Genomic DNA, 24,401 nt, shown 5'->3' on the forward strand with positions numbered 1-24,401 from the left:
GTCTTTATCACGTTATTTGTACTTGACTGATGTTCTCATAATGTTGAGCAAAAACGTTCTCATAACAACGTTCTTGAAACGTCTTTATCATGTTAAAATACATTATCATAATGTTGAGAGAAAACATTCTTAGAACAACATTGTTGGAACGTTCTTACCATGTTATTTGTACTTGACTGATGTTCTCGTAATGTTGAGAGAAAATGTTCTTAGGATAACATTCTCAGAACATCCTTTTAATGTTATTATTATTTGCTGAATGTTTTCATAATGTTATTATAATACGTTCTGAGTACAACGTTTATAAAAAACGTCCTTACATTGTAATCTGTACTTAATGAATGTTCTCATTATATAGAGAAAAGGTTGTGAGAACAACGTTCATGGAACGTCCATACAATGTTATTTTTACTTAAAAACATTCTCATAACATTGAGAGAGAACGTTCTTAGAACAACATTGCCGTAGCGCCTTTATGATGTTATTATTATTTGCTAAATGTTTTTGAAATGTTAGCTGGATGTTCATCTAACATTTTTTTTTTTTTTAAATAGAACTGAAGAGAACATGAAGCCACATTGTGACCTTCTCTGAACGTTCTGGGAACGTTACTAGGTGACAGTTTACTCCGCCAGAAATTTTACGTTCCCAGAACATTCTCAAAACATCCACTGGTGTTAAGGATGTTGTCTAGTAACGTTCCCAGAATGTTCAGAGACAGTCACGATGTGGAGTTCTTTTAAGGGTTGGGGGACGTTATTTGGTGGACCTTCAGGGAACATTCAGGACATTCTGGGAATGTTTAGGGGACCATTACTATAGGACGTTCTGTTAACTTCATAAATGTCCTCTTTGTAACGTTCTCACGCGAACATAAAATAACCAAAATAGAACATCCCCCTAAACTCATATCGGGAATGTTATTAAATGAACCAGGACCATGTGGCAACGTTCAATTAACGTCCAAAATATCCTCATTGTAACGTTCTTATGTAACCATAAAATTAACCAAATTGGAATGTCCCCCTAAAATCATATAAGGAACCTTGAACTGCAGCACTTTCATTACCAAAAGAGGACGTTTTATGTCCCAAATGTTCTGTAAAATTTCTGAATTTTTGTCACTTTTAGAGAACTTTTAGGCAAAGTTGCACAAGGTCACGAGAATGTCGACTTCTGTGTGGGTGTTTTATAGAAAATAATAAAGTTTGAAGTCACCGTTATGGAGGTGAGCATTTGCTTTAGATGGGCTCTTTATTCTTGACTTTTAACATTGGAAAATGCAAGAGAATTTCTGTTTAAATGAATTGGGTTGTTAAGTGCTGGTGATTCAATCATCATGGAGTGACCTGATTCACTGAACATCAAACTATGAATGTATTAACTGTAAGTTTTGCACTATTAACGTTTTTAAAGTTTTATTTAATTTGTTATACAAACAAGAGTTTTGAGCAGTATTTTTCAATTTCACACTAGACATCATGAATCAGCGTACGATCCTCAACGATGGTGACACTAAACAAAATTTTTTTTGTGACTTTAGTAGCTTGTTTTGTGATGTTCAGAGTTAATCTGTTTATCTGAAAATGTTGTTACCATTGTTGTGGATCATACATAGAATCTTGATGTCTGTGTGAATCTGTATGATGCTGTTTGAATAATTTCTGCCCAAACTTTCAAAATATCAGAACATGGCAGGATTTTATACATTATCATATGACTACAACAACATGAAAGAAAATACAATATTCAGAGATCAGTGAATAAAACCACTGTATGACGAGAAAATCATCAATAATGAGCAGCCAAATCCATATGACCAGATTTTTATTTTCTCACAATTTCTTTTGCAACAAATGCATTAAAAACACAATTACAACAATTGGAGAAAACATAGTCAAAATGTTAAGGGTCAGGAGCCCAACTAAAGCAAGTGCTTACCTCCATAACGGTAACATTTATAAATTTGGTAAAACATCAACACCTCGTTAAGAAGATTTGTATGAAAGAAACAAAGTCAGAGTGGTTTGTAATAAGTGAAGATGCAGAGATCTAGAGAGATCCGTTAGTGTTTAATGTTCTGTTTCTGTTATTTGAGTTTTGTGAGGTTACCATTGTGCTGGAGAATAGAGCCTGTGCTTCAGTCAGTGATGATCCAGAAACACTGATGATCTGCTGCATGTTGCTTTATTTAAAGACAGTAACTGTGTAGTTGCTGATGCAGTGATACAGCAGTTACATTAGCTCATGCATGTTCTGTTGTTTTTTTGTCTTTTGTAAGACATTTAAAAAAAATTAGTATTTGTTTGAGCAGTACTTAGTCAACTTTTTTTGACTAAGGCAGCAGGGATATTCCATACAATAAAATATGGTTCCCTAAACGTTCAGAGAACGTCCTGAAAGGTTCTGTGAAGGTCCGCCAAATAACGTCCCCCAAACCTTAAAAGAACTCCACATCGTGGCCGTCTCTGAACGTTCTGGGAACATTACTAGACAATGTCATTAACACCAGTGGGGATGTTTTGAGAATGTTCTGGGAACGTAAAATATCTAGCGGGGCAGGGTGTTGTGAACGTTCAGAAAATATATACGTTTTCATAACATTTCCAAAATGATAGAATGGAATGTTCCTCTAACGTTCACATAAACCAAGAAAAAACATTCTTGATACATTAAGAACTGGACGTTTTGAACGTTTAAAAAACATTCCGAAATAACGTTTTCATAACTTAAAGAGAATGTTAACAAAACTCCTTTTTGTTAGCTGGGTAGACCCCAAAATAGGGCTGGGCAGTATATCGAGTTTGTACGATATACCGATATATTTTAAATATACGATACAGAATGAGGCGATACCGTTTATATCGATATACAGTATTTTTATATGAGCACATGTGAAAAACAGTGGTGGACGTCACAGAGTGCTGCTGTGGAGGAAATGCATAATACAATTAGGCTTAAATATGAGACATGCTTAATAATAAGGGCTTTAAAAATAACTCGTAACATTAAGATATAGTTAACACGTAGGCCTATCATTTAAAGCGGCTTGTCCTGTCAGATGCTCTGACAGATTCATGTGCTGACAGATATTTGCACTGCTTAAAGGCTCCGGTATACTTCAAACAAGATTCTTTTTCGTTCTTCGTTTAGGGGTAAAACGAAGTTCGAAATGTGTGACCCATGATATACTGTAATCGAACATCTGACGCCGCCCACACTGCTGAGAGCCACGTTTAGATGAATATGTAAATATGTGCCGTGCACTTTCTTCTCAGTAACAAAATAAACACACAAAAAATGAGAAAACAGCAAGCATTTATTATAGAAAGCATAAGAAAAGCGTCTGGTCATAACAGCATGGGAATGTTAGCACGAGCTCTGCAAATTAGCACTCCAGTCACATCACGTCTTTATATAGCACTTTATTCAATAGACTGCTTAAAATCAAGGAGCTTTACAGTATCAAACATGAAAAACAGTGTTAGTGCTTCATTTTTTTTACAAGCACAACTTCATTTTGTTCTATAAAACGGCTATCCAGTGTGTTCATGTTTTCACCCGCGAGATCTTACCTCAACAACTACAGATCAAATTGGTCAGAGACGCGTTCACGCGAATGAAGGCGGAGCTTCAGCGCACACCTCCATTACATTATCGTATCGAAGGTGTTTTGCAGCTGGAACAAACTTTTCCTGAAAGTTCGCTTTGGCAAGCCGTTTCGAACTTCCAAAAAGAACACAAAACGAACTTCGTTTTGGCCTGATTTTGTTCGAAATGACATCACATCAGTTCGTTCTTCGATTTCGTTTGAAGTATACCGGAGCCTTAATGCTTTTGTGATGTGGTGTTTTCCTCAGCGCATAACTTACATTTCACAGCTATATTCTCCATCTGTAAATGTTAGAAAGTCATACAAATATTTCCATTTTGCTGTCAGGAGTGGACGAGCCACATCCTCATTTAGCCAAAAAATACTGAGATATGACTTTTTGGCCATATCGCCCAGCCCTACCCCAAAATTCAGCTGATTTCAACTTTTCTCTCAGTTCTGAACTGACAGATGGTGCAATCTGTGCAATGGTTTGGATAATTCATGTTCCACCTTCACGTGAATGATATGCCCATCTGACATTCACTCCCAGCCTTTTTAATAAAGAGATATCTTCAGCAGACGAAGACATAGGCTGTGCATGTTTAGCCTTATGAAAGGCTAGTAGAAAAATTTTACAGAGAGCTGTCAGATATTTCTTCTGGAGTTGCATTTCTGTTAGCGATAGCTTGTAAAACATTTGTATGCTCCCTGCTCTTTTTATGTTTGTCTATAAAAAGGACTACTTTTGTCTGCTATATGGGGATGAGCACGACATATCTTACATCAAATTTGACTGCGCTCCTCGCCGGATTCAAGCCATGGCACTTCTTGGAGCCACTTCTCAGAGAAAACTCTTTCTTTCGGCTGGGACTCGGTCTGACGTTTCTTTTGAGGTGGTGGAATGCCAAAGAAACTATTTAATGTTTGATGTTTTTGGACATCTCTCACAGTATTAACTTTGGTTGATCTAAAATGGCGACTGTGTACTAACGACCGTCAATGATGCTGGTACACACATGAGTGTTTTGATCGTATTAACAGCGCACATTTTTCATTTCGGCTGCGCATGCGTACCAGTGTGTACACCCCTGTTTTTTAAGTTATAAATATGGATTTTTTTTTCTTTATAAATATGGATTTTTTTTTCTTTTCATCGCCTCACTTCAGAAGGCCTTTATTAACCCCCTGGAGCCATATGGATTACTTTTATGATGGATGCACTTTTTCTGGCTTCAGAATCATGACCATTCACTACCATTGTAAAGCTTGTTACAGGATATTATAATATAACTCTGATTCCTCTGAGAGAAGATAGTCAAATACACCTAGGATGTAATAATGATTATTAATGTCGATTAATAGAATATATGAAAATGTTTTTGTGTTTGGAGAAACTGCACACTTTTTACACATTAGAAAAAGAAGATTCACATAATCGTATCAGCATGATGAATAAATTATATTAACTGGAATAAACTGTATATAGAAGGAGAGCAGAGAATGTGACCGATCGTGAAGCTGTCCATAATTTAAGTCTAGCATGAGCTTAAACACTCTCACAAACACTCCCGTTAAAATCTCAGAAGCTGACTACACTGTGACATGAATCTCTGACAGCGAATCTGCACTTTATTTATGATGGGAGAATTCACTAGTGTTACGATTGGATCCCCTGCACCAGATCTCTCGGGCCGCCAGAGGGAGCCCTCGCCCGAGTAGTTTCAATTGGACTACATTTCCCATACACCCACATACCTACGACTGATCACGCCTACACCTGCTGCCCATCTCCTCATTACCGCACACTATTTAACACGCAGTTCGTTGCGAAGTCTTGATCAGCCACGGTTATCATTTCTGAGCGTTTATTCCTGATTGTTTGCATGTTGTCGATTGGACTGTTATTCTGGACTGTGATTCTTGCTGCCTGCCTACTTACCTGCCTGTTACTGTTTATCCCTGTCTGCCGCCTGCCTTGAACTCTTGCCTGTCTCTGTTTACCCTGTCTGCCGCCTGCCAGGACTCTCTGCCTGTTCACTGGTTTATAATTCCTGTACTGCCCTTGTTGTTGAATAAACTGCAAATGGATCAATACTCTCCTGAGTCGTTACAGAAGACTTCGCCATTAAGCGATCCAGCAGCGATTGTTCAACTCTCCATGGAGTTATCAGCTCAGGCCAGCCAGCTGGCGGTACATCAGCACCAGCTCAGGATACAAGTAAGGTTGCGTTTGTTTGTTCACTGCTGACTGGTAAGGCGTTGGAATGGATTACTGATGTTTGGAGATCTGACGGATCAAGTTCTCACTCTTTTGATCACTTTATGCAACGCTTCAGAGAAGTGTTTGAGCGCTCCAGTACTGGCCGTAGTGCAGGTGAACAACTGCTCGCTTTGTCTCAAGACACTAACACTGCTGTGGAGTTTACACTAACCTTTCGCACACTCGCTGCACAAACCGACTGGGTCGAGGATTCCTTCTACGGGGAATCTCGAACCCATGGAGCTGGGCTTTACTCGCCTGACACCTGAGGAACGAGAACGGCGATCCCAACAACATCTGTGGATGTACTGCGGTCAATCCGGCCATTTCAAGTCCTCATGCCCTGTGAGACCCGCTGCAAGCAGCACTAAACAGTGAATGAGCCGATTCAAACCATACTGTAACGATTTGTACAGTTATTAATCAATTTATGTGTGGAATATGAATATAATAATTCATAAAGTTTTATGAATGATTATTATGCACATACCGACCCAAGGGGGAATTAACCATATATGGTGACTTGATTACAACGAATTATAATCAATCACATATATGATTAGTTCTGGTTTAATAATTATGTAGAAAACTATCGGTCCATCCAGCAAACCGGTAAGTTATCCACAGACTATTACGACGGAAATGTTATCCTCTGGCCACGAGGATAAATTCCTATGATAGCATCCAAACGTAAAGCAAGGATATTAGAATCAGAACGTTAAAGTGACTCGATTGTTGTTGAATGAGCAAGTGAACAAAAAGTATGGATATGATGTGTTTAATATACGGAACGGGTAATACAAAGGTTATACGGATAAATGTACACAAGTAGATACAGATACATACAAAGTGAAAGGAACAGTCAGAAAGAGAGATGATCAAAGAATGGCCAATTCCAACAGTTAACCTTGAAGAGCCAGCAAGGAAACCCAGTATTTAAACAAATTTCAGAGAAATTATAATACTTGCTTATGGTTCAAGTCGGGGTGCGGCAGAGTTTCAATGCGCCTGGCTTGGTTGGTCCTTCCCGAGAGGGTTTCTCCGGCGGGGTTTTCAAACAAGGTTTAACTGGAAGTAAGATGACCGGAAGATAAAGAAGAGAGTCCGTCTCTACGGCAGGAACTTGTGCAGGAAAACTTGTGCATCGAAAAGATGCGTGTCGTGGTATTTTAAAGACAACAGACCAGAACGCCTTCTTAATACCGTCCTCCAATGATAGCGTTGCAATATGGCGGTTTTCCACATCCCTTTGTCCTGTCTCCCGGATTAATTTATGGTATGTCAAATCGGTGCATTTTCTTCATAGTACTATTAAACATTGAACGATGCATTTGACAGAAATGTAACGTACATGAGTGAATAGCTCGGACTCACAGCTTTACGGAGAGATCAAACTCGACAGGTGTCGCTCATCCTATAAAGAAGATACACTTTATACTCTACTACTATCGTTTAACATAAAAACTAACCTACTATAGTCAATTCTACGATTCTACACTAGTAACACATACATGCAACAAGCACTACAATGGCAGATACATTCATATTTGCAGGTATAATATTTGTGCATACAGTCTTTATGTAGGTCTTTTGTGTGTGTGTGTGTGTGTGTGTGTGTGTGTGTGTTCTTGTTTATATTACATCGTGGGGACCAAATGGCCCCACAATGTAATAAAAACCTGAGATCACCTACGTTGTGGGGTCCAGCCAGCTGTCCCCACGAGGGAAATGGATTAATAAACATACTAAAAGATGTTTTTTTGAAAATGTAAAAATGCAGAATGTTTCCTGTGATGGTTAGGTTTAGGGATAGGGATAGGGGTGGGGTAGGGTAGGGGGAGGATAGGAAGTATGGTTTGTACAGTATAAAAACCATTACGCCTATGGAGAGACCCCACTAAGATAGGTGCGCCTGTTTGTGTGTCTGTGGGTGTGTGCGTGTATTTTCCTTTTTATGACCGTTTGGAATTTGGGCCTGTCTCCTAGAAACCCGATCCGTGGTGTTTGCGTCTCCTTTGAAGTCGCAGAGGAGAGGTTCGGGACTTATCAAAATAGTCATAAAAAAGAGTCTTGTGATCCATTAGTGTCTGCCGGGCCGGAATCAATGTAAGATTTACAAACCAAAGTTCCGTGAATTGAGACTTAAACACAGTTTATGGTGGAACCTGCTCATCTTTGAGACTGTGCAGACCCTACAATACATTGTGTTAAAGTACCAGTTAAAATTATCAGTGGCAATAAGAAGATTATGGTGGATGGATTATTAGATTCAGGAGCTGCAGGCAACTTCATCTCCAAAGAATTCGCTGACAAACACAACCTTGCTCTTACACCCTGTACTTCTCGCTTGGCAGTGGAGGCGCTAGATGGTCGGCCAATTGGAGACCGGTCTACTACATCAAGAAACCTTACAGTTCTACGTCATCAGCTCACCCGTTCATCCCCTCATTCTGGGTCTGCCTTGGTTACACCATCATGATCCCTGTATATCCTGAAGAAGTGGAGAAATTGTTCAGTGGAGCATGTCATGTCATCAGAGTTGCATCCAGCCAAAATCTTTTATTCCTGTGCATGCCATCTCACTCACCTCACCCAAACCCAAGGTACCGGGACTCCCTGACGAGTATGCCGATCTCTATGAGGCTTTCAGCAAAACCAAAGCATCACAATTACCTCCACATTGCTCCTGAGATTGTGCCATTGACCTCCTTACTGGCTCCACACCACCCAAAGGCCGAATCTTCCCACTTTCTCAACCAGAGTCTAACGCCATGAAGAAATACATAGAGGAGGAATTAGCCAAGGGATTTATCCGGCCATCCACGTCACCAGCATCAGCTGGGTTCTTCTTTGTCAAGAAGAAAGACGGAAGTCTCCAACCCTGCATTGATTATCGGGGACTCAACGACATCACAATGAAGTTCAGGTATCCTCTTCCCCTTGTCCCAGCAGCCCTGGAACAGTTACGCCAAGCTAAGTACTTCACTAAATTAGATCTGCGCTCAGCCTACAACCTGATCCGTATCAGAGAGGGGGACGAGTGGAAGACAGCCTTCTCTACATCTTCAGGGCACTACGAATACTCCGTTATGCCGTTCGGCCTGTCCAATAGTCCTTCTCTCTTCCAGTCTATGATCAATGATGTGTTTTGAGACATGCTGGACAAGTGGCTGGTGGTCTATATCGATGATATCCTGGTTTACTCGAACTCCATGGAGGAACACGTCCGGCACGTCCGAGCCATTTTACGCCGCCTCATCCAGCACCAATTCTACGCCAAGGCAGAGAAATGTGAGTTCCACCAGACCAAGACATCCTTCCTGGGGTATGTTATCAGTCAGTAGGGAGTGGCTATGGATGACCAGAAGGTCAGAGCAGTGCTGAACTGGCCAAAACCTCAAACTCTCAAGGAACTTCAACGCTTCCTGGGGTTCGCAAACTTCTATTGGCGTTTCATCAGGAACTTCAGTCTCGTAGCGGCACCCCTGACTTCTATGACCCGTCGAAATTCTTTCTCACTCACATGGACTCCCGAAGCCTGTCAAGCATTTCAAGAGCTCAAACACTGTTTCACCACTGCCCCCATACTCCATCACCCAGACCCCAGTAAAACCTTCATCGTGTAGGTGGACGCCTCCAACACTGGAATGGGGCAGTACTGTCACAGCGACATGAACCAGCTAACAAAATGTTTCCCTGCGCTTACTTCTCAAGAAAACTATCAGCTGCTGAATGCAACTACGACGTGGGAAATTGTGAGTTACTCGCCATGAAGGCCACTATGAAGGAGTGGCGACACTGGCTCGAGGGGACACAGCTCCCATTCGTTGTTCTAACCGATCATAAAAACCTTGAATACCTGAAGTCTGGCAAGCGTTTGAATCCCCGTCAAGCCAGGTGGGCCCTCTTCTTCACACGTTTCCACTTCTCAGTCATGTACCATCCCGGTTCCAAAAACACCAAGGCGGACGCTCTATCCAGAATCCACGAAGGTAACGAACCAATCCAGAACCACGAAACCATAATTCCCACCAGTCTCCTGGTAGCGCCAGTCCAATGGGACATTACACAGAGATAAATCTAACACTCAGACACCACCACCACCCGAATGTCCTCCAGAACTCACCTATGTCCCCGATCAACACCGAGACTGTTACACCATGTACACGACAGTCCAAGCTCTGGCTATCCAGGCATCACCGCTACACTGCAACTGCTCAAAAATAAGTACTGGTGGCTGTCCATATCCGAAGATACCGCTCACTTTGTGATTCACTGCATCACCTGCAACACCACAAAATCCTCACACAAGGTTCCAGCCGGATTACTTCAACCACTGCCCATTCCGCACCGACCCTGGTCACATATTGCTATAGACTTTGTCACTGATCTCCCCAACTCACATGGGAACACCACCATTCTGACTGTTGTGGATCGTTTCTCGAAGTCTTGCCGCTTGATTCCTCTACCCAAGCTACCCACCGCCATGGAAACTGCCGAGACCCTGTGCAACTTTGTATTTTGGTTCTATGGTCTGCCAGAAGACATAGTGTCTGACAGGGGCCCACAATTCACCTCCAGAGTCTGGACAGCCTTCTTCCACCTGCTCAATGTTAACATCATTCTCACCTCCGGTTATCACCCACAGTCTAATGGTCAAACAGAGAGGTTAAACCAAGAGCTCACTCGCTTCCTTAGAGCCTATTGTCACAGCCACCAAGCCGACTGGAGTCGATATCTCATGTGGGCCGAGTATGCACAGAAGTCCCTCCAAAAGCCAGCCACAGAACTTAAATGTGTTCTCGGGCTTCCAACCTCCGCTATTCCCGTGGTCGGGAGAACCTTCTGAACTGCCAGCCATCAACGAGACCTGGAACCATGCCCACATCCACTTGCAAAGGGCTATCCACCGTCAAGAGGTCCAAGCCAACCGCCACCGTTGCCTAGCGCCTGAGTACACCCCTGGTCAATGGGTCTGGCTGTTCACCCAGGATCTTCGCCTCCAGCAACCTTGCAGGAAGCTCAGCCCTAGGTATGTGGGTCCATTCAAAATCATTAGACAAATCACTCCAGTTTCATTCCATTTACAACTCCCTGCTAATTATCGAATTTCTCCTACCTTTCATGTTTCGCTGCTGAAACCTGCTGACGGTCTGGAAGAGGTTCAGGGGACCACCGCAGCCGAGGACCAGAGACCCCCACCGCTGCTGATTGATAACGCAGTGGTATACCAGGTCCGGGACCTGCTCAATTCACGACGTTGCAACGGGGTGTTGCAATACCTGGTCGACTGGGAGGGTTACGGTCCGGAGGAACGGTCCTGGGTCAATGCCAAGGACATTCTCGACCCCTCGCTCACTGACGAGTTTCACAGGACGCATCCGGAGAAACCGGCCCCAAGACCCAGAGGTAGACCCCGACGTCGTTTGCCTCGTGTCAGGAGCCGCTCACAGGGTGGTGGCTCTATTACGATTGAATCCCCTGCACCAGATCTCTCGGGCCACCAGAGGGAGCCCTCGCCCGAGTACTAGGTTCAATTGGACTACATTTCCCATACACCTACATACCTAGGACTGATCACGCCTACACCTGCCGCCCATCTCCTCATTACCACACACTATTTAACACGCACTCACACGCAGTTCATTGGGAAGTCTTGATCAGCCACGGTTATCATTTCTGAGTGTTTATTCCTGATTGTTTGCCTGTTGTCGATTGGACTGTTATTCTGGACTGTGATTCTTGCTGCCTGCTACTGTTTATCCCTGTCTGCTGCCTGCCTCAAACTCTTGCCTGTTTCTGTTTACCCTGTCTGCCACCTGCCACGACTCTCTGCCTGTTCACTGGTTTATTCTACATACAGTTTCAGAATTCAGTCTGTGTACATTGAACAAAACTCTCAGTTTCAGCCATGACTGATCTGAACACTTCTGATTGGCCATCGCATTCACAAGCTCAATAAGAACATGCGTGTGATTGGTTATAATGCTCAACGCTACAAAACTAAATCTAATGGAATGTCACAGTTGGATGGTTCGAATGAACGTTAATATATAAATAATGTTGTAGTTTATTTGTACAATATTATCAGTTAGACATATGTGCTCTTATATTTTAAAATCTTATATTTTGAAACTAATTTCCATGACTTTTCCTAAACTTTCTGGATTTATTTATTTCCCTATTAATTTCCTAATATGTTTAAAGCATGATTTACCATGTCATTTTATCTTGATTATCTTGTTTCCATAATCATTTGAAGACAAAATTGTAATTCAAAATGACAATTAGTTTGATTAATCGCCCTGCACTGCTGTGTGTGTGTGTGTGTGTGTGTTTGTGTGTTTGTGACATATCAGAACACAAATGTGTATAATGACATGGGTATGACATAGGTATTACAAGAAGAGGTGACTTATGAGGACATTACCTCATGTACCCACTTTTCAAAAGGCTTATAAATCATACAGAATGAGTTTTTGTGAGAAAGTAAAATTGTGCACAGTTTCCTGTGATGGTTAGGTTTAGGGGCAGGGGTAGTGTAGGGGGATAGAAAATACAGTTTGTACAGTATAAAAACCATTACGCCTATGGAATGTCCCCACAATTCACAAAAACAAACGTGTGTGTGTGTAGTCCGTGAATGTGTGAGAGAGTGTGTGTGTTAGTGTGTGTAGTCCGTGAATGTGTAGTGAGTGTGTGTGTGTGTATGTGTGCACGTTTTCTGATTAAATGTGTATTTACTGACACTATGTTTTTGTTGCAGTGTGGATCATGGAGGAGAGTTCAGGATTACAGCAGGACTGCACAAATGTACGTCTACACACACACACACACATAGGGTAAAACGGGCTAAAGGCACACCTTAAAAATGTGCTTTTCACTACTCTCAAAGTAGATGATTACAGGAAAAATATATATGTTTGTATTAAACACTGATGGAGCAGCTGCTTTTGTGTGAAAATAAATCATAAAAGTGGTTAATTTTGTATAAAAATCTTAAAAATAGGTGGTGAAGGGGGCCACACATGGGGTAAAAGGCACACAGCATTCATACAAATACTTTAGCTAAAATAATGTTTTTAGTAATGTGTAAGTAAATACTTGTTCAAAAGAAACAAAATTACTTTAAAAAGTAAAGATTCTGAAAGCATTGAAGGAGATCCCATAAAATTTATTATAGATTTATAGTAGTAAAGTCAAGTCACCTTTGTGTCAAAGCAGATTAAATTAATGTAGTAACAATAAATTATATTTTATTATATGATTAATATAATATTTTTTAAATATGCCTGTTTCATTATAAATATGGATATTATCTCTAAGATGGATACCCAATTTGACATATGATATTCACCATCTCACTCCATGTCACAACAAATGGAAAAGTCAGCAAACTATGTATTATCATTTTAATTATGGTGCCTTTTTTTATACCCCAAATACCACACTTTTACATATTCTTTCGTTATTGAAAAACTGTTGCTTGAATTACCTTGAACAGAAGGAAAATCATTAAGAAGACCTTTGTCTGAAAATACAAACATTAATTTAATCGATTCTCATTTGCTACGTAAATCAACAACATTTTAAAAAAACATCAAATATTAGATCAAACTACCTCAGAATCAACTTTGCGTTGTTGCCCGCAATCGCGTCAAGGATCAGACAAATGTGCGTGTGCATTTTGAAAAGCGGATATTTAGGAAAGTTTTTGTGCCATCTAGTGGTTTAGAGGAAAATAATATCAAAGGCGCCTTGTGCCCCGTTCTACCCTATTCTAACCTTCCAAAAAAAGGACACTTGCAGACTCCAAAAGGACACCAAATAACCAAATGACATGATTTCATATAATACATACATTTATGTACTTCAAAGCACCCATAACAAAAATCACAGCAAAACACGTTTGAGAATTCACAGTGTATAGTGTGTGCAACAGCAAAGAGCTTGTTTACATTTTAGACAAGTTAAGTTGCGACACTGAACAGGACCACATGGAGATGCCAAAAAAACCTAAACCAACTTTGATCTGCCTATTTACTAAAGTACACAGCAACATACACAGGACACATCCAAACATTATCCTGAATGTGTGTGAAAACAATATGAATGTACTGAAATGCATCTGTGCATAAATTATAAATATATATATATATAATAATTATGAATTATTTCATATCTTGATATTGTCAATTTTTATGATATTCGATATATATCGATATGTTTGCATTTACTTTTAAATAATTAAAAAAAACATGATTTTCTTTTGCGCTCATTAAAAATGTATCATGGTAAAACACCAACAGCAAGATGAAGGTGATACCTGAAACACTGCAGCCTTGACCACTTATTCAGTTCAGCGCTTTGACAATATTGCTCCTGTTATCAGCTGCGATGCAAACTTGTTGCTCAGCTCTCAAATTCCAAGAAACATCTGCGATGATCTCCCCAGTGTGTTTATTCAGAGAGTAAGTTAACTGGTTTGCAGACAAGTGGATTTCAGTTCCCAGCCATCAATAAAATGAATGGTAAGACTGATGCAGGGTTCGCAGGATCAGCTCATCCATAGATCAGAAGTGTTTGTGAAGTGTGTTATCTGAGAAATCTTCTGTGATAGATGTTCATGAACTTTAAAATACAGTTTCAGGAGCGCATCCTGGGCAACGTATTTACGGCAAGGCAAATTGTATCGGGGGCGGGCAGTTGTCTTTAGCGGCTGTCTGAAGCCAGATTTTTCCACGGTACTGACAGGTATCATATCTTTGGCTATGTGAAACGTGAAATCTCTTCCCACTTTTTACTATTTCTCACATATGGTGCACCGCAAGAGAATGAATCGACCAGCTTTATTTGTTTCGGGACGACAGGCCTAGCAGATTGTTCGGCAGATGAAGAGTCCGAGGCTGTGATGATGGAGTTTCATGCTTTATTTTGATTGGTATCGATTATCTGAAAACCAAAACACTAGGGATGTAACAGTTCACTCAATTCACGATTCGATACGATTCACGATACTGGTTTCGCAATTCGATTTTCTCAAGATTTTTTTTAACAAAATGAGATTTAAATGAGAAAATGTCATTTTATTATTTCTCACACAAAATTCTGCACATTTCTTTGTGAAATATCTTTATAACAACTAAATTGACATTTTAAAACAAATTCTAATTCAAATACAAATAAAAGAAATCTCTTGATACGAGCTCATCTGTGGTGATGTGTGAAGCAGTAGTGCTGTCATATCTGGATATAACATGTTACACCCCAATGACAGCGACAGCATTTTCCCCTGACGTCCCTGGATCTGCTGGCAGCTCCAGATAGCTCCACCCTCGAGCCATAGCATGTGACAGGAAGAGACGATGAGTCATTTTGAGGGGGGAGGGGAGGTTAATGTTTTTGATTAAAGATTATGAGGGCACAAAAATAATGATGATGAAGTGCCTGATAAATTATTGATAATACTACAATATTCCATAAGAAAATAAGAGTTGTCAATATTGATTTCATGCCGACTTTAATAGGCTACTTCAAAACGTTGTGAAAAGTCAAAGTTTTCGGTCAGGGCATATAGCAGTGAATAGACTGGCCACACGACTGTTTCTTAAGTGACTTGATTGACGTTAAAAATAATTATTTACTGCAACTGATAGTGTTCAGTCACGTGACTGTCGCGGCCAAAACAGACATGTAACTGCAGCATAAGCCTGTCAATTTTCCCTCTTAAAAACAAAAATATGAGAACAAGATGCGAGTTTTGGGCACTTGTGATCCATATACAGCACCTGCAGTCATTTCAATCACTAAAAACAGTGGGACGATTTTTTAAAAGCTAATGTGAAGAACATGGTTAATGAACCAGTAAGGATTAAATTAAGCAAAGTCAAGGATTTGTTGATCTGGGTTTCATTTTAAATCACCACTTAATTTTAAACACAGATTAACTGCAGAAAGAGCGTTAGAGTTAAAGGGATGATCAAGCAGCAAAGGAAGAGGGTGAACCGACTCCAGACTGAAGAATCCTCACTGCAACCCACCCTTAAAGTGCCTTAATGTACTAAAACAGTGATATTAAAAGACTGAATTCAGTTTAACCATTTTTTGATGATCACACTATATGCAGGCGAGCAGATGAGCTCAGAATATGAACGCAATGCATTTTCTTTATAATGGTTTTCAATGGAGAAAAACCCTTAACGAGAAACCTTGTGTTGCATTGATATTCTGTGTTGATTTGTTTGACTGTACAAAGTATGCATAATCAATAAGGTGTATATTGAATTTGGTCTTTTAATATCACTGTCTTACTACATTATATTTTACTGGTAAAAATGACTGGCAGCCTGAAAGCATTGTTTTGCCCATGAGGGGGCGTTCCCCTCAGGCCGTGACGTCACGTGAAACCTATAGGCTTGTTTGATCTCGTAGGTTCTGATCCACTAGGAGAACGGAGAACTGTCCGTCTGTCCTGCACTTTTTTCTGCCTACTCCCCTTACTGCAGCCGCCTACTCTCACCTACATTTCAGGCGAGCGTGTGCTAGCTGCTACAGATACACTAATGTTTGTACTTGCCTTTGCATGTCCTTCTGCAGTATTACTCTGAGACGACGGGGCTTCTGGGTAAACATCATAATAGTCTCTGTTATTGTGCGTTATGAGAACTGCGCGGTTTCATTGCTTGGTTTCTTGCAGCAGTAGTACATATCTCCAAATATATATCCAAATTAGGCTTTTAAAATATAGATTGATATTTGCTTTACAATTTTTACATTTTGATTCCACAAATCTACCATTACATCCTGGGCAGGGCTAACAAGAACTGATGAATCATACTTTGCATTTGTGTGAAATGCACCAATCAGGAGATGGCGAACTATGAAACCGTCTATAATTGACCATGAGTACTGCTTTTAATGATTATTTTAACTAAACTAAATAAACACATAAATAGTGTTTTATTATAATTATTATCGCTTATTAAATAATTTTGTACATCTTTTTTTTTTTCGAATTTGTCACCAATCGGAAAACCAGAGAATGTTACTGTGAACAGGTAAGCTAACACATGTATAATCACACCATAGTCTGTATGTTACAGCAATATTATGTCCACACAGACACATTTATACAGGCCTATCAGCGGTTACATCGCAGGGGACGAAGGAAGAGCACAGCGAGCTGAACTCAGTGTAGACGATAGCTGAAGGTGTTCTGCTGTTACACAAAGTTTCTGTCATTCAGTTACAGATGACTGCACAAATCCAACATACTAATGAAAACATTATAAACTGTTACCTAGAAGTAAACAACTGTAGTTTAGTAGAATATAGTTACCTTTATGGAATAATCCACTAATGTGCTGAGATACAATGTGAACTAAAATTCTCAGTTGAATGTGCAATTGCACATGTCTGCGAAACTCAGTAATATTCATGTATGCTCCGCCTTCGGAAACCGAAAATCTCGTAACACCAGTAGCCTACAAGATGACGTCAGATTTTGTGACGTTGCTCTGACTTTGCTTTTCAAACCGGAAGACAGAAATCGCTCTGAAAAAAGCAAAAAATAACTAATTAGTTATAAATAAAATTTATGTGTAGCTTTAGTTTAGTTTTCAATGATGCACAGCCTATACATATCTGCTCACAGCTCAAAAAATGTGTTCTGGGGTTTCATGACCCTTTAAAGGATTAGTCCACTTTTAAATAAACTTTTCCTGATAATTTACTCACCCCCATGTCATCCAAGATGTCCATGTCTTTCTTTCTTCAGTCGAAAAGAAATTAAAGTTTTTGATGAAAACATTCCAGATAGTTTTTCTAGATAAGACCCTTATTTCTCATCTGGGATTTTGCAGAACAATTTGAAGCTGCAGTGAAACTAATTTTGACCTTCAACTGTTTGGAGGCCATTGAAGTCCACTATATGGAAAAAAAATCCTGGAATGTTTTCATCAAAAACCTTCATTTCTTTTCAACTGAAGAAAGAAGGACATGAACATCTTAGTTGACATGGGGGTGAGTAAATTATCAGGAAATTTTTATTTGAAAGTGAACTAATCTGGAAAAACGCTGCCTTCTGAGGATAAGTCATTCTCTTATAAGGCAGCGAGGCAGCAAGACAGCTACCTAGGTTTTCGGACGCAACTATAAATAGAGCAAGGAATTAGCTATTCAGTGACTTCTTCATCTGTAAATGAAGCTCCCTGTCCTGCGGCTCTTGATCACAGGTCTACAGGTCTAAGTGATGTTTGGCATCATTGCACAGTACTATATACAAATATATTTTCATATACTTTTAACGCAAGAACCATATTTAACAAATGATAACTAATAATATTAATGATAAACAATACATACATCACTACTTCAGTTCATATCACTACATGAACAGCAAGTTTTTCAGCAAAGTTTTGGTCATATTGATAATTTATAGGGCCTAGAAACTTGCGTATTAAATATTATACAGCATTATACAATATATTCATAAATAGACATTATACTTATTGTTCAACAGATTTTTACAAAGAATGTTTAAAGTTATGAGAGAATAAATCTGGCTATAATGTTGTGACACACATTGCCAAACAAGTGTTCAGTTTTCAGCTGATTTATACCCCAAACAGGCAACATGACGTGGGTGATACAAACATTTACAGGCTAATCATTTTAAATTCATAAAACTTCAACATAAACGTAATAAGCTAACACTCAACAACAGCTTTTTAAACATGTAAGTCCCCTCCAAATATGGTAAATATGTGAAATATATCAACTTTTATCAGAAGGTCAGTAGATTTCACACTTCAGGGGGTCATGCTGTTTTAAATGCTGCCAGTAAGATAAACAAATTTATGAACAAAGTCAATATATCTAAATATTCACAACTTTCAACATGAAACCGAGAAATGAGAATAGTTGAGGTTCTCACAATAGTTGAGGTTCAGTAACATCTTCAGCATCACTTTTGACTCTTAAACCAACATCAGAACATCTTTTTCTCAATGCCACTGTGATCTTGAACTCGGCTGGAGTTTAAAAGACTCTTATATTGATCTTAGTGATATCAGTGACGCTTCATAAGAGCTTATTCAGATTTGATTGATAACTGATGAACTCCATCAGTCCTGAGGGCTCTTTCATTAAAGACTCTAAGAAAAGCGAGGATTAAACTCCAAAACCTGGCTTGAATGAACCTAACAAATGACTTTGGGCTAAAGTGGTTTCATAAAAGGTAATTGAAGTTCACGCAGTCCCGCTAATTCGATCCAGGTTTACCTACTCAAGATAATAGAACGTGCATGCTTTTTTAAGCAGCCCTAGAGGTCGATCATGGATCAAATCGATCCACCATAGGAAACAGCATACATTTTGTGCTATTTTATGCGTTTGAGACATGGTGTTTTCCTCAGTGCGTAACTTACTTTTCACAAGTTTATTCTCCATCTGTAAATGTTAGAAAGTCATGCAAATATTTCCATTTTGCTGCTAAACTTCACAGTGAATGAGCGCTGCTGCGCGCTAAACAGACAGAGCGCAATAGAAGTGCAATAATTATAAAATATACATTTTGCTAAAATATTTGATGTTGGACATTAAATGTACCTTATGTACAATTTTAAACCTACAAGTAAGTGTATTTTTTATGATAACTGTAAATGTAAAAGGACTATTGTAATGCGGTAAATCAATATACTTTGGGCCAATTAATGAGTTTAGATTCATCTTACCAATTAAAATTTAGTCTGTGCATATTAATTTTAAATTTTAATTTTGTGATTTTAATTTCTGCTCTTCTAATAACCATAAAGGTACTACAGCTGCCAAACAAAACCAGAGAGAAATGTATTCATATATTTTAAAACAATCTAATTAAATATTGGGCACAAAACATTTAGCCAGTAAGAAAAGAAAACCTGTAGGTTACACACACACACACACACACACACACACACACACACACACACACACACACACACACACACACACACACACACACACACACACACACACACACACACACACTATATATAATTCAGGTTGATTGGGACACTTTTTCCCAGTCATTTCAATAGTAAAAAGTGTCCCAATCAACCTGAATTCACCATATATACAGCTCTGGAAAAAATTAAGAGACCACTTAACATTGATTTCTGAACTTGGAGTGGTCTCTTAATTTTTTCCAGAGCGATATATATATATACACTGTAAGACCAGAGATTAAATATGGGCCTTGGAAAAGGCTAGCTGACTTTATTGTGCTTTGACTACAGTGGGTAGTTCCAGTGTGGACAACAACATGTCATTTCTGCAGGCTGCATCTTACTCGGTTACTCTTTTCATAGCTTTTGCTAAAATCCCTCATCACTTAATGAAAGATTAAAAATGAAGGCCTGATTGTTTCAGGGGCCTTGCCACAGGTCTATTGACTTTTAATTTCTGTGTTACTTTTGCTATATTTTCACACTTAAAACAATGATTTGGTAATCCTCTTGTACTCTTTTGTGCTAAGAAACGAGTCTCCTGACAGTTCTCTCCCAAGTGCTTCCTTTGTTGTCAGCATTAAGTCTGAGAATGATTCAATGGGCTATACAACACTTTTAATGGTCAAGAAATTACTTCTCTTTAAATGTTTTGGTTCAACATACTTACCTTTTAATAATAAAAAAAATGCCTTAAACTTACACCAATTTTTTTTAGCACTATTTAGTATATATATATATATATATATATATATATTTATATATATATATATATATATAGATATATATATATATGTATATGTGTGTGTGTGTGTGTTAATATATGTTAATAAAGTCAAATAATTGTATGTGAGAGAGTCAGCTGTGATATCGTTGTGTCCTGTGATATCCTATATTGGTCAGTGAGGAGCTCAGCTTAGCCTGACAGTTAGCCTGCCCTAGGCTACTTTCCCAACATAAGTTGGCAGAGTAACTGAGTTTGAACTAATTTAAGTTTGTTTTATGAAACAGAATTTACTGACATTAAGTCTGACTAACTAAAATAAGCCTGGCTTGTTTTCTAATCTTGTTTTATGAAACAGCCTTCCGATATTGAAAAATCTCTGTATCTGAATATCTGATTATCTGAATACAAACATCCAGCTCTGTGATGTGCTGCACTTTGACTCAAAACACTGATGAATAATGACAGACTCATGAAATACAGTGACAGGCTTTGATCAAAATTTCATTAAAAGCACACCTGTTTTGATCCTCCATTTGAATCTGGAGCGTTTCTTCACAGCAGCTGCTCTTGGTAACAGACCTGAGAGTCGATCACCGAACTGATGGAGGCTTTAAGATTCACAACTACAGATGAGATTCTGTGAGAGAGGAGAAGATCCTAAATCAAGTTCAGATCTGAGACAAATCCTACATGAACTCGTCAGATTCTGGAATAGATCCAGACCAGAGCAAAGCATGTTGGGAACTGCCCAGTTTCAGTTCGTTCAACACAAATGATGAAGTGAACTTCAGTTTGACGTGTTTAAGTGGATTTACTCCATTAAATCAGGACAGAATGTGCAGTAATTATGTGCTTTAAACATGATTTCTGCTGCTTGTTAAATGAACTTCATTAAAATGAGTTACAGTGTAGATTAAAAGATGGACAGATTGATCATTCCTGATTGTGATGTGTTTTATCTCCATCAGATTCCCATCGGATCACTGCGGATCGGAACACAGTGAATAAATGGATCCGTCTGTCTGAGAGGAACACAGTGATTACTGTCACTGGCACACCACAGTCGTATCCTGATCATCCAGACAGATTTGATTATTATCCTCAGGTGTTGTGTAGAGAGAGTGTGAGTGATCGACGCTGTTACTGGGAGATTGAGTGGAGTGGAGAACATGTGCGTATATCAGTGTCATATAAGAGCATCAGCAGGAAGGGAGTGGGTGAAGAGTGTGTGTTTGGATGTAATGATCAGTCCTGGAGTTTGACCTGCTCTCCTGACAGATACTTATTCAGACACAATAACATACGGACTGTTCTCCCTGTAAAGCCCATCATCAGTAGATCAGTGAATGAGGAGAATCACTATAGAGTAGGAGTGTATGTGGATCACAGGGCAGGAACTCTGTCCTTCTACAGCGTCTCTGGAGACACAATGATCCTCATCCACACAGTCCAGACCACATTCACTCAACCACTCTATCCTGGGATTAGTGTTGATACTCCTGGATCATCAGTGAAACTGTGTTGATGAATCAGAACAGAGAGACTCTACCCATAATGCTTTGAGCTGATGATGAATCAGAACAGAGACTCTACCCATAATGCTTTGAGCTGATGATGAATCAGTGACAGTGAGACTCTACCCATAATGCTTTGAGCTGATGATGAATCAGAACAGAGAGACTCTACCCATAATGCTTTGAGCTGATGATGAATCAGAACAGAGACTACCCATAATGCTTTGAGCTGATGATGAATCAGAACAGAGAGACTCTACCCATAATGCTTTGAGCTGATGATGAATCAGAACAGAGACTCTACCCATAATGCTTTGAGCTGATGATGAATCAGAACAGAGACTACCCATAATGCTTTGAGCTGATGATGAATCAGAACAGAGACTCTACCCATAATGCTTTGAGCTGATGATGAATCAGAACAGAGACTCTACACATAATGCTTTGAGCTGATGATGAATCAGAACAGAGAGACTCTACCCATAATGCTTTGAGCTGACGATGAATCAGAACAGAGACTCTACCCATAATGCTTTGAGCTGACGATGAATCAGAACAGAGACTCTACCCATAATGCTTTGAGCTGATGATGAATCAGAACAGAGGGACTCTACCCATAATGCTTTGAGCTGATGATGAATCAGAACAGAGAGACTCTACCCATAATGCTTTGAGCTGATGATGAATCAGAACAGAGACTCTACCCATAATGCTTTGAGCTGATGATGAATCAGAACAGAGAGACTCTACCCATAATGCTTTGAGCTGACGATGAATCAGAACAGAGAGACTCTACCCATAATGCTTTGAGCTGATGATGAATCAGAACAAAATCACATGATGAAATAAATGTTCAAATATTGTAATAAATGTTGAACTCAGTGTTCATGTATATTGTGTCATGTGGTGTCGTTATGAGGAGCAGGAGTGACACTTACAGATTTAGATCCACTAACCCACTGAAAAATAACATCAACAATCAATTTATCAATTTAATCATTCAAACACAAATGGACATTTTACATGTATCAATAAATACACAAACTTAAAACTGTTTATTTGATTCATGTTTTAAACCGTAGATTAATAGAACAATAAAAAGTACATTAATAAATAATTTTAAATCTCTTTTTAAAAAGCATTGGTCAATTGCTTTTCTTTATCTGTTTGTCAATCGAGTTAAAAACGCCATTGGTCAGGACACACGTGGAGCAACCAATCAACTTTCACCTCAGTCTGGAGAGCCAATCCTCTGTCACTGTAAATGTAACACGCGCTGTCATTGGACAGTGAGAACAACTATTGTCATGGCAGATTTGATGTTTCTTTGTCCCTTCAGATCTTGTCTTGAAGAAAAACATGCAGAGTCAAAGTTTCAGGTCTCAGAAGTATTTAACTTTATTGTCAAGCAACAAAGTGAGATGCCAGCTCCGCATCTGAGGCTCCCTTAGCTGGGGCACAGTTTTATACATTTTTCTTATCTCTTAAAAAACACACCAAAGTAATATCATTGGCTGGTAATATTCACCCTAACAGTTATTTTCCATGATATCATCTACGGGGGCTCTCCTCCCACACCTCCTTCCCATGTACTCCCCGACCTTTCCACCATAGTCATTTCACCAGTTAAAACTTCAGGTGTTGCTTATGTAAGAGACAATCAAAGCAGCTTTACATTGATAACTGGTACATAATTTTTGCTGCACAGCAGCTCTTCAAGAATAGTGTCAATGCAGGCAGATCAAAGCACTGTTGAATAAATGTCAAGAATACTGTTGAATATCAAATGTCAAGTCAAATGTCAAGTGTCCCCAACTAAGCAAGCCAAAGGCGACAGCGGCAAGGAACCCAAACTCCAACAGATGACATCAGGTGGCAAACAAGTGGCAAATAGGTGTTAAAATGGAGAAAAAAAAACCTTGGGAGAAACCAGGCTTAGTCGGGGGGCCAGTTCTCCTCTGGCGAACAGTGCTTTGTTACGAATCAGGTTGCTATTATAAATCTGATAGGATCGCAACATTCAAAGTATTTATTTCAGTTCCATCCAGTTGAGGATCGTATTCATCACGCCGGTATGGACGGTTTGTTGAGGAACTGTGCTACTGGCTGTCGTGTCGATGATGTCTTCACAATGGATGATCTAGTCGACTCGATCTCTGCTGATACTTCAGGGCTGCGTTGTGGTCGTGTCAAGGCGCAGGTCCTTGGTCTCAGCTGGATACAGCCCGGATCCGGTTGACTACGGTAAACCTCGGGACAAACAGAAAGACTAATATTAGCGTAGATGCCATTCTTTTTCTGATGTAACGAGTACATCTGG

At 39.5% G+C, this 24,401-nt stretch overlaps 1 protein-coding gene across 3 annotated transcripts in view; it reads left to right on the plus strand.

Annotated features, from left to right (window-relative positions):
* The window catches only part of LOC137017021 (NACHT, LRR and PYD domains-containing protein 3-like), a 114,107-nt gene extending 90,766 nt beyond the window's left edge, over positions 1-23,341 (plus strand). For 2 of the 3 annotated variants that reach the window (XM_067380910.1, XM_067380911.1), the window contains exons 10-11: positions 12,622-12,668; positions 21,536-23,341. In XM_067380910.1, the coding sequence (XP_067237011.1) occupies positions 12,622-12,668; positions 21,536-22,092 (604 nt within the window). In that variant the 3' untranslated portion in view covers positions 22,093-23,341. Of the gene's footprint in view, positions 1-8,209; positions 9,034-12,621; positions 12,669-21,535 lie in introns of those variants that run through there. The other variant, XM_067380912.1, reaches the window with a different exon arrangement.
* The last annotated feature ends 1,060 nt before the right edge of the window (positions 23,342-24,401 follow it).

This window comes from Chanodichthys erythropterus, chromosome 3 (genome assembly GCF_024489055.1).
Source record: "Chanodichthys erythropterus isolate Z2021 chromosome 3, ASM2448905v1, whole genome shotgun sequence".
Taxonomy (NCBI): Eukaryota; Metazoa; Chordata; class Actinopteri; order Cypriniformes; family Xenocyprididae; genus Chanodichthys; species Chanodichthys erythropterus.